Consider the following 12,553-nt stretch of genomic DNA (forward strand, 5'->3'; position numbering starts at 1 on the left):
CAGAGGCAACCATTCATCCAATGTCAATGGGGAGATAGAGAGACCAGCAACCTTAAAGCTGCCAGCTGGCGTAATGGTTAGACACAGTAGAGGTGAAAAGGTTAAGGTTACATATTGCAACATTGTGTGATGGCCCCAATGTCGTCTGTAAAACACTGTTAATGTGTGTGCTTTTTACAAGATGCCATCTAAACTTTTTTAACTCTTCTGTTACCAATATGAGCTTATTATAGATCTGCTGTTTAGCATGCTGGACTTAGGACCCAAGCAGTCTTGCTATTACTTGAACATTGCCCTTTAGATTGTCCATATTTAACCTGAACAATGGACAAAATCATTGTGGCAAACACTTTATGTATACAGGACCAATATGGCAGTGCATGCATGGTTAATTTATTAGTCCATGACACATCTGATTATAGCAATTCATTAACTGCACTGTGAATGTGTGTCAGTCCAGTCCATTGCACTACTGCTTTATATGTGGATGCTGTCCAGTGTTGATTATTTGTTCACTGGACAATAGGAAGCCGATTGGAATAAAATGTATTGTTTCTATATGGTCATCAGGAAGTGTAAGCTCAAAGGGGTAGAAAATGTAGCTTTATCTTAAAATCGACATTTGTGGTTATATTGGACCCTTTTTACATTTCGGAATGAAACTTTTGGTTACATGCTTTTCATTTTATCCCAGGCCTACGACTCTCATTAACACTTCCTTTTTCTGTTTTTACATAATTACACATGTTTTTCTTGGTTAGGATGCATACGCTTCTTCCTTTATTACAATTCTTATCAGTTTAGTTAAAAAGTACCAATATATTCTGCATCTCGGTTCATTGGGTTTTATGAACATAGTTTGTTGCAGACTGGTCCACATGGTTCTGGCCATGTTTCGGGAAGCAGAAGTGCTTGTGTGCAAGGAATGTATTGGAAGAAGCCTTGGGAGCTAGTCATGCTCATTAAGTTTCTGAAAACGCAGCCGCTTCATTCTACTGCCCCCACCATGCAAGCCATTCAGTTAATTAAATAGAGAATGTGACGAAAGTATGTCAGGCCTTGAGATATTGTTGTTCAGTTAATGGAGGTACATCTTTGACTACCTCCCTCTACTCTCTCTCTCTATATATAGTAGTGTTGCAAGTAAACATTTGTATTTAAACTATTGTTGTGGGTTTCTTCTGCTTTTTCATCAAGCATGTGACCCCCTGTGATTACCCCCTTTACACCCTGTGATTATCATCAATCTGTGAATCTTTAATATAACCGATATAATCAGTGTGCCTCATATTTGTCATCCAGCTTGGACTTCTGTAAAGGTCATCGTCAGACAGTTTAAAAAGAATAACGGAATAAAGCCTCCAAACCTTTAATGGAGATAAGGGCTACTCCGTTGACCCATATTATAAACTCATCAAATGTGAAGGTCACTAAGCTTACAAATCAGAGAAGCCACAAAGAGGGTACAAGAACCATTTGGCTACATTGTTGGCCGTCCATTGCCTAGAATCTTTGCGCTACCCTATCAAAGGGTTAATATTTTAATGCGTCTCGAGGCCATTGTTGCCAAGCATAAGAGTTGTGTGAAAGTGGCCAGTGCTACTAACAGTGGCTCTTCAATTTAACGTCCCTCCATAAAAATGGTTAGCTATGGCAAAACTGTAGATGTATAAAACTAACATAAAGAACAAATAACAAACATGAAAACTGAAGTCAGGACATGAGGCTGCAAATTGAAAGAAAACCCTTCATAAAACAAAAAAAAGCAAAGAATAAATGTAATGGAACATACTGTTAAGCTTTCAGGATCAGTGCTAAAACATGAGAGCGATAAAAGCCGCTTGTGTTCTGCAGCTATGGGTTGTTTTGGGTGTATCTGACACTTTTAGCATTTTAGTATTATAAGATGTTTTGAGGGCTGACGGCAAATGGGAGTTGACCAAAATGAATCTGGATGGCATACTCATCAGATCAGCGACAAAAATTACTGACGTTTATCTAATTGTCATGGTTCTGGGCAGATCCATCGAGCATGCGATAAATCTATCACGTGCAAATACAAGTAGAGTTACTACAAGAATCGCAACACTTCTATAGCTTGCAATGGCAGACATAAGATTAAAAATATGATATATTTCACCAGATATATTAACTGATATAATATTTCAGATTTTTTTGTGATCAGCACTGGATCCAACCCATTGGTCTCATTCGCTGTTTTATATGTACTGACATCGGTCTGTGTCCCCTTAGGTGATAAAGCTTATGTTTGAAGAGTTCGAGCTGGAGAGAGGGTATGACACCCTAACAGTGGGAGATGGCGGAAAGGTCGAGGACCAAAAGACTGTACTCTACGTGTAAGTATAATCCACAACACTTCTTTAACTCGATTCAACAAAGGAAAAAACATTCTACGTATGGATGAATGTCAAGAAAAAATTTGGCACATTCAATTCATTTTTTTGCTGGGAAAACATAATTATCATGTGACGGAAAAATAAGCAATGAGGGGTCATTTCCATGGAAACTGAAACGGTTTCTATGTTATTATACATTCAGAGGAAGGAATACAATCACAGTGCTGGTATGGTTTATTTGCTAGAGAGTGTGATTGATGTTTTATTTTAGCGGAAGAACACATTGAAAACATTGCTTATATCCCAATGAGTATATGGGAAAATAAAGTTTACTCGATTTACCTCTGTTTTGCTGATTATATTACTAACTATATTCGTTAATCGGCAATACAGCCACAGATACACACTAGTGTAGAGTCTATTCACTAAAGAGGGAGTATACAGCAGAGATAAACATTTGAACTCCATGATATCACTATCCATTATGAAGGGCCAGTTCCAGTGAGCTAACCCTGCAAGAAGTTCTGAGCTCAGTTAGTACTCACCAAGCATCTTGGCGTTTCTGCAAATTATTGTGAGTTGAGTTCCGATTGGTTCCCAAAATGTGTTCTTCTTGGGGAAAATTCAATTTGCCCGAACTGACAACTGAATTAAAGCTCGAAACTATGATTTATTGAGCCTCGCAGGGGCTTAAGTTGTAGAGCGATCCAGTGAAATTGTCTCATGAAAAGGGCCAGGATTGCTGTTCAATCGGAATAGTGAACATCCCAAAAGGAAAATGTTCTTCTCTGCAATATTCTTGGACAAACTCAGGTCTTAGTTAGTAGACCCTACTGAGCAATTTGTTTATTCTAAGCTGTGTGGTATTGATAAAAAAAATGGTTTAGAGTTTTCCTCTAAAATGAAGGTTTCCCATCTTTACTTTATATACGGTATCCGTATGTGATATATATGCGTCACATAACATACAGCTATGATGTCATCAGCAGAGTTGTCTACTAAAGTATTTTTTAAATCTCCAAACATATTTTTTCACTTATATGTCACCCACAGTAAAATAAGTGATGTTTTCACAAGAACGTTCATTACATTGCTGTCAGTATTATAGAGAGAATGTATGAATATATATATATATATATATATATATATATATATATATATATATATATATATATATATATATATATATATAATGGTACATGCCACATATACACATACAACCCTAGTTAGTGTGTAAAGATTTTACAGTGAAGCATGTGCAATGCAAAAACTGTATCATTATCATATTAAAATCTTACTTAAATGCCAATATCATTTTTCTTTTGCAACAAGATTAGCAATGAATTGAACATGATTTCACCGCTCCAGAGCCTAATGTTGAAAGTTTGAAGCTACCTGGGAACACTTTGCGCCACTGCATTTGTTTTAATAATTGATAGTGTATTCATTATTTAACGTACAGAACGTGGTATTGCCAACATACATTCCATTCAAATCAGATGCATCTGTTGAATTTTGGATTATTCACCTGGAATGTAAGAGGCAATATTTAACAAATGATGCAAGATGTTACACGAGGGGAAGAAAGCATTATGCATTGTTGGTCCGTAATGGTCTTGTTCTATCAACAACTGTTGTAGCAATATTAAATGGAACTTCAACTAGTAATAATTATGCACAGATGCCCAGAAATAATGTAAGGAAATGTGTTAAAGAGGGCTGTGCGGGGATCTTAAAAAAATAGCATATTTGAATATTAACAGACATATTTCTAGAATGGAAATGCCTTAATAATAATAATGTGGTGGGGAGGGTATGCCATACGTTTAGTTCAGTAGTATTGAATGCCCATATGGAAAACATAGACTTTTCCTAGGAAAAGCACTGTATGGGAAACCTGCAGAAGGTCAATAGTCCTGCTCACCAAGTTCTTTAAAGAGGAGCAATCACCATGCAAACCAGTGACTCTATACATATGGCCTGTGGGCTGGGGTGGCGAAAGCTTAGAAACCATCCCAAGCTCTTAACTAACGTGCCAAGAAAAAGCACAATGCTGTTTTCAAGACCAAAAAAGAAAAGTAAATTCCTGTAAATATGGAGCAAATCATGCTCAGCAGTTTAGCTGTTTTGTTGTCTTCCAAGGATATTTTTTCTAATCTTATTTACTTTCCTTGTTGTTGTTTACTGCTTGCTCTACGGCAGCTTGACAGGCGCCAGTATCCCTGATCTTATAGTCAGTTCCCATCACCAGATGTGGCTCCTCTTCAGGACAGACTCTTCTGGCAGCAACCTGGGCTTCAAGGCTTCTTACGAAGGTACGTCTGCGGAATTGACTGTATCGCATTTGGTTTGGCGGGCGCCAGGCGTCAGGGGCACGGCGAGCCTTAATGAGCCTCCTGTATGCAGCAGAGGACACAAACCCAATAAATTTGAGAGCTGTATCTAACGGCAAAGGATTTGTAGACCATGGCTCCTTTTCAGAGCTCTGCTCCTAGAGTCACAGCCGCTCACCAGTAAATTAGGGAATGTTGTTTACTGACATCTAAGAGCCCATAAATACCAACTAATGGTGCTAAATACAACAAGAACAAAACGTGTCGATGGCCATTGTTTATCTAAGCACAAGGCACATCCTTCATTAGTTCTACAGCCAGGAAACTTCAGTATCGTATGCAAACAAAATATATCATTCATTTAACAGAGTTCAGAAAATAAGGGAGACATTAGAAATAAAATAATTTGTTCCAAGGGTATCCTATGGATTTTGTATATATTTACAGGATGCCTGTAGAGTCCAAACTTGTATACAAATTGTGATGCGAACTAAACAGTTAAAGATTAATTAATTTGTCTGAGTTGCCTGGGACTCCGTCATTGCAAAGGATCCGCTTCCAGGTATTATGGAAAAATGCTGGCTTTACTGTCTCTTTAAAATGTGAAAGACAGTCCTAATTAATCCAGCTTCAGTGGCTGTCTGGCTTCCTTGATTTATTATATTATTTTTTGTAGTTTAAGTTACTAATCTCCTGTAACCAGATTGTGGAGAGGGGATGAACCGGTGGCATTTCCTAGGCTTAGAACTTAATTCCTCAGATGTTTCTTTTAATCTTGGATATAAAACAAATATAAAAGATGCTTCTAATTAGGGGCTGTCTCTTGGTTTACCATGTACTGTGTCAGGAGGGTGTCTTCCCTTACTGTTTCTAATAACATAGTAAGAACAGGTGGCAGAGATTTCACTGCCCTTCTCTCTCTTCCTTCTTCACTCTCTCTTCCTTCTTCACTGCCCTTCTCTCTCTTCCTTCTTCACTGCCCTAAGGTGCAAATAATCAAGACGGATTCTTGAGCGTATAAAGAATACGGTTTTCTTCTATCTTAGCACGGTCACCCTTTATGCTTTAGGTGAAATCGGCAGTATTACTGCAAAGGGAGCGTATACACAGAGACCAGATTGATGGATAAGCAAATGTAGCAACGGTAAAATGAATAAAGAGATAATGGTGGGGCCGGCAAATTTATAGCTAGATGGTGAACTCGATAGTTAATTGAATTCATATGGATCTTTAGACAAATGATTAAATTTAGGGCTGGACAGAGTTTATGTGTTCCATAGATAGTTAATTGGATGGATGATGGAGTGGGTTTGGATAGATTAATAGATCAATATACAGAGGTACGTGGTCCCAAGCCCACAGCTAGAACACGGAATCTTAAAAACACAAAGTCCTTTCTCATCCCCCATTCTGTTTATATCTCAGACTTCCCAAACCTTCGCGTCCCCTATCTAGCAGCATAATTCCAGCTGATTATAGCAGCAACGCCCCAGTCCACTTGGTGTGGATGCACCATCTACAGACTCGGCTTGCTGAGTGCCTGACCTGCCTAATGGATGTTTGCTGAATATTTAAAGGGCATTTCTGCTTAATGCATTGTCCTTCCACAACTTTCTCCCACCGCATGCTCTTTCAGTCTCTCCCTGTTGATGGCTAGTGCTGAACCCTTTTTATGGAGTGCATGCAGAGCAAAGAGGGGCTAAAAATACTATGGTTGCTGTGAGTTTGACGGCATTTAAGACCCATTAGTTGTTATCCTGCAAACCGCAATTTCTCCAATAACCCGTTTCTGAACTATCTTCAAGATGCCTCCATCCTTCAGGATATGGGGTCTTTCAAACTGTACACAGTACTCTACATGAGGTCTGTCCAAAGATCTGTAAAGTGGCAGAAGCCCTGTTCTGCTACCGATGCCGCTAGCTATACAACCCAGCACCCTGCATACATTTCCGTCACTTTCTTACTTTGCCTGCCTAGCTTTAAAAAGCTTTCTCTTTAACTCAATCGGTGCCACATAGATTGAAACTGGGATGTGCTCCTAATTCTTCTGCACTTCTGCTCCAAATGGGTAAAAACAGACCCCCCCCCAACAAAAGCACCAACATCATTTTGTAAAACCCTGGTGTTTCTGTAATTGATTTCAATTCTCCCTTTAAATGCAGTCCAGAGAGCTTTTTCAATTCCAAATATTTCTTTTTATACTTCCCTGATTGTATTAGCCTGCAGTACCTGGCTTACATACGCATCCAAAACACAGAAATCCTGGATTTGGGAAGATTGTGCACCTGGATTAAAAAAAATACTTATTTTAGCGCCATCTAGAGAATAGTTGCCAAATTACAGTAAAAAAAAAAACAAAACCAAACAATATCCATGTTCACAATACTGATTTACAATCTGCAGTGAAGCTAGCTGTGGATCTATATTAAAGATCTCTATATTCCTATACAGACCTAGTTATACTTTGTCTGTTGGGACGTGAGCCCTTAAACGCCCATCTCCTTTCGTAACGTCTGCAAATGACATTTCCCCGGCGGTATATCTGGTATAGACATAAGACTATTCTATGTAACAAAGTCACGGATCAAGGAGAGCCGCAGTTTTCACACCAGTGGGTTGATATGCTGAAAGACAAAAGCCGGCGTCCCCTGATTAAACATTCTACTTCGCAGCAGAATAACGATCCACCCAACTCGTTCCGACCTTTTTATAGCTCGATAATCTGCAGTCCAAAATTGGGAGTACTTCAAGACGGTGACCCGGACTTCTGTGGCGGGAATATTTTATGACTTTATTAATCCTACTGGATCAGATAATGAGAGAGAGGTATCTGGTTCATTAACTTGTATTTGGGTCGACTGAGTTTTGAGCAGAGAGACCTTTTTTTCCTTAATCTATAAACCTGGATATATCCCCATATTAAATGAAATGTGCCAAGGTCTCGTAAAAGTTCTGGGTGTGTTGCATTTTCCATATTCCCTCAACACCTCCTGTATTTCCCTTAATCAGAAAAAAATCTTGATAGATATATATTACCTCTATACTTTCTAAAATAGAATAAGCCTCTTAGCCAGAGAGTCATTTTCCAGCATGGGTCAAACTGAGTATACCGTGTAATACCGTATAATATATAGGGTCACTAGCCTGTCCATGCTCCTACCAAAGACTAGAGAAGCCACAAAATCAGTAGATACAATCAAATTGCTACAATTGTTATTGAGAACACATGGCAGGATTGCAGAACATGTCAACCTGGGTCCCATGACTTTATCCAAACCGAGATCAATAAAGCATAGAAACGCTGAATTGGCCCAAAGGCACTTATTTTATATATGTGTTGATGACATTTAAGATATTTCATTGCAATGGCCATTCATAGGCAATGAATTAAAGCACTCCAGTGAGAGAAAAACATGTCGGATTGAACGAAGGCAGGTAGAAGCATTCTACAAGTTTTAAAAAAGGTGCACAAGCCTGCAAGCTTCTACTTACTGTTCTTTGTTGTTTTATTGAATAATATTGGGTGTTATTGGATCAGTTCTGTAGAGGTGAGCAAGGGCTAGGGAGCTCGCTGCTCATATATTATATTCCAGGGTACTTTGTCAGACTGATTCATTAGCGCTCATGAAATATTATCCATCATTTTGACAATTACCCCATAAAGATGCAAAGATATGCGGAGAAGATATAATAGGCACCTTTTGTACCCCACTCTGTAATGGCCTTTTGCAGTTATGCACAGTGTAATTGTATCTAGTGCCATGAAATCAGTAAGATGTTTGCCTTTCCACTTTGACATTTTTTTTTACGGATGGGATACGAGACATAAATGGTAACAAACATCAAGACTACTTATGTCCAGGTTTTATTTTATGCAGTGATTTAATCTTATTAAATGCTTTAAGCCGCTAACGTTTTAGTATAGCAGTACGTCACAAGACAGTTAATTCTTAACTGCAAGTCCCATAATCCTTTGCCACCCTGTAGCCCAGCCCTGTAGGAGCATATGGAATTAAAGCACTGCATCAGTAATGGTCATTTAATAATCATTACCCAGAAATCCACTGAATGTGTAATATTCTGTATGGTTATGGATTTCACATAACAGTCAACACCACTTCTTGTCTATCTACCTAATAATAAAGACTGTTTATTCTGAGATAAGTAATGCATTATGGGGATGTAGTTGTCTGGATAAGGCTACAGAGGTTAGAAATTGTGTAATAAGCAAAGTAAATATATAATTTTGCTGCTTACGGGGCCTTCGCCAGTAAAAATTCTCATACAGTGTTGGCATTTTCTTGAATAAACAAAATAGGTCAGGGTTAAAATGGTGGTGCTGCGCGTTACATCAAACATAGGCATAATGCTTGTTTGGTTTATAAATGATTCTTGTTATTCATTTGTTTACGTCTTCATGTCCACCTTTTTATGATGCTGTGTTATGTTTTTGTCTTTCAGAAATAGACCAAGGTAGCTGTGGGGATCCAGGGATCCCAGCCTTCGGAATGAGAGAGGGATCGAGGTTCCGTCATGGGGACACTCTGGTATTCCGCTGCCAGCCGGCATTCGAGCTGGTGGGACACTCATCAATAACCTGCCAAAAGAACAGCCAGTGGTCTGCCAGAAAGCCTAGTTGTGTGTGTAAGTGAGGAGAGGAGCCTGTGCGTGTGTTAAAAAATGGCAAGCCAGCCAGCAATGGGTGCTGTGCACCCTACCCATCCTCTCACATTCCCCAGCCCCCAAGGATATAAGGATTCAGAGCGCCATGCAAATGAAAATACTAATCGCATGCTAATAACATTCATATTCCATTTTCAGCAGTAATTTAAGCCGCTCAACGAGGGAGAGGTGCAGCTGGAGTTACTGCCTCTCTAGGAGAACCTTATTTTTTATCATGAAATATTCATGTTTTAATTTAGAGGAAGAGAATTTCAGCAATCAAGCAGTTTTTTAATGTACCTTGCTCCGTGTTTCAGTAGAGTTAACTCTAAATGTTGGGAAAGGGTTTACTGGACATTTATTGCTATCAGCAACCAAGTATCGTTAGTCTGAGCAATAGTTTCTTTGCCTGTTCTTTTAGAGGATTTACCAATGTTTGTCCAATGGTGGCAACTCAACTTCCAATGTCAATGAATGAAGAAGCTTTCATCTACATCTATAAATATTCCCGTATAGGGGGAATGACCAGCAGCAGCTCAGTTGAGCAGCCCAGTAATATCTCATCTTAAAATCTAGTACACTCAATACCAACTATCCAGCCATGTTCACCACATATTCACTAAAAAGGGGTTGCATGGAATATTCATGAAACATGCACAGAATAGTTGTGGTGTAAATGTTGCTTTGTTACTCAAGATACCCTGGTGGATATATGATGGATTACAAAAATAATGTCAGCTACAGCGCCATATTTTTAGCTACTAGACAATTGTTCTCCTGTCCCACTTGCAAGCCCTGCTATGTCCCATGATACCTTGGTTTTTATTTGATGTTCTGGGTGCTTCATCTTACACTTGTTTGGTGGACCAAGTGTGGGGACTTGTGATGACATAGGAAGAGGTCTTCAGAACAGAAAATATGTTTGGTTGAACATCAGATCATTTTGGAAATTTCAAGGTTGTTTTAGTACCATGAGCTTTGACCAGATAACAGGTGTGGTGGTTGGCTGGGGTGTCTCAGTATAAACATTGACAAAACAATTCAAGTTATTACAACACAGTACATTCCATTCAGAATGTACGCAATTAAAGAGCACTGGGTATAATTCATCCAGCCACTGATATGTAGGCCAGTTAATTCTGCATGGCGTAAGGAGTCTTTTTATTTAGCTTTAGGATTATACTGAGATTGTCTTGAACGTGTTATTTACTTTCCTCTCCATAATGTATTAATTGTGGTTATTTATTTTTATTACTTACTTCTAGAAAATACCTTGGAGGATTTATGAGTATGTACATTGGGGAAATATAAAAAATACGACCAATTACCTTCACATATCACTGGGCGAGAAAATATTCCCACCGTTTATGTCAGAAGAGGTTTTTATTGCAGTGCCTGATTAGAAATATTTAGTGAAACAATTGGTATTGATGTGCACACATTAGTGTTAAGGAAACAGAGGTAATGCTGTACACAGAGTTGGGTTGTGATGTGAAAAGAGAGCTTAATGTGTGAGCGTAACAACACTTCAAGGTTAAAAGGTTGTGTGAGGTACAGAACGGAAATTTTAGAGAAGGGGTGTACAAAAAATGGACAATGGCAAAAAAACTTGTGTGCAATTAAGAACATACGAAATTTGTACAGTTGTACATGAATGTTGTAGAACAGTTCATGCAATGGATAATTATTTCCTAATTTGAGCTTAGTATTGAAGAAATCATATTATCTAACCATCTAACTCACTAATCAATTTCACTCCTCATATCATCTGTCTCTCTTCTCCCTCGTGTTATTTTTTTCTCTTCATCCTTTCTCATTCATTCTCTTTTTCTCATCATTCATTTTCACCCAATGACCATCCTTAATATCTTACTTCTATTTGTCCTTGTCATAATTTCCTTTTCTGCTAACATCATCATATCTTCGTTTAGAACATCCCACCCCCTCAGTTTGATCAACAAATGCTCAGTGCATCTGTTTTGTGTTGTATAGGATATTGCAGTTCCCCTATGCCCAATTTAGCTGTAATATAAGCAGTAGTTTGGGAGTATGCGTTCTCCATGCCTTTGTTTTGTGATAATGTGCTGTGATCTACCACAAAATGCTACGGTTACTACACGCTTACTTATAGACTGGAATCAGAATTAGCAGAAGCCAAATTAAAGAGCAAGAATTAGAGAACTTTCCCGTAATTTTCCATAATTGCTGGGGCTTTCTCATCTGTTACCCGACAATGAACATCGATGGAACTACCTAGCAGCAAAATATCCTTGGGATGAACTATTATTAATAGTATTTCTTTGGACAGTATGAGATGACGACCATGAAGCATGGTGCTCATATTCATTCTTTTTTCTATTAGAGAGTGGTTTTCTTTTGATGGGCCTGTATGGCAGTCTTGAATATAAAACAGCAAAAAGATCACTTTTGCTGTGAGGTTTTACAGCAGGTAGGAAAAGCTCAGGCTGGATTGTATCAGTGATTACTATCTGTTAGGAAATTGTTCTTCATGGCAGGCTTGTGAATTTGCCCAATTTTTTTCTGATGTGAATTTCATCCTAAGAGCGTATACTGTGAATTGTTTTCTTTCGTTGTTAACCTTTTCTTTCTGTTTGTGTAGGGTTTGCGTATACAACATCAGTAGCATTTGTCTGTTATTTCTTGTGTGTGTGAGATTACGCAATGTTTGCTGTAGCCTTGGTGCAAAAGTATGTACTAGTCGCCATGCCAGGTTTGGTCTTGGAAGGTTTATATATTACATTACATTTATATAGCAGCAGCAGATTCCATAGTGTGGTTACAATAGCGAAAATAAGACAATTTAAAAATGACAATAACCTAAGCCATGCTGGTACAGAGAAGGAGGACCTGTTCTAGCAAGATTACGAGACAAATTACTGTTGATAAATATATATATGTAGACAGTTTGGGAATAATTACACTGTATCAAGAGAGCTAATGAAAAAGGCTGTCGGCAGACACGGAAAATTACCTGTAATTATTTGTGGATAGCTTTCAGGTTAAAACAATAGTCCCTTTCCTCGGGGAGGATACATGCATTTGTAAACTGCAAGAGTGTGTTGTGCTCAGTATGACTGATAGCTAACAAATCAGCAGTTGAGGCTAGACATCAGGTCTCAAATACTAGAAATTAAAGATATCCCTGCTTAAACACAGATGATTTGGTCATAGGTAATTTAA

At 38.4% G+C, this 12,553-nt stretch overlaps 1 protein-coding gene across 1 annotated transcript in view; it reads left to right on the plus strand.

The window, feature by feature from the left end:
* The window catches only part of CSMD2 (CUB and Sushi multiple domains 2), a 382,136-nt gene that overhangs the window by 266,635 nt on the left and 102,948 nt on the right, over positions 1–12,553 (plus strand). The window contains exons 11-13 of the mRNA XM_053454739.1: positions 2,254–2,357; positions 4,560–4,672; positions 9,152–9,334. Coding sequence (XP_053310714.1) covers positions 2,254–2,357; positions 4,560–4,672; positions 9,152–9,334 — 400 coding nt within the window. The remainder of the gene's footprint in view (positions 1–2,253; positions 2,358–4,559; positions 4,673–9,151; positions 9,335–12,553) is intronic.

Source organism: Spea bombifrons, chromosome 2 (assembly GCF_027358695.1).
Source record: "Spea bombifrons isolate aSpeBom1 chromosome 2, aSpeBom1.2.pri, whole genome shotgun sequence".
Taxonomy (NCBI): domain Eukaryota; kingdom Metazoa; phylum Chordata; class Amphibia; order Anura; family Pelobatidae; genus Spea; species Spea bombifrons.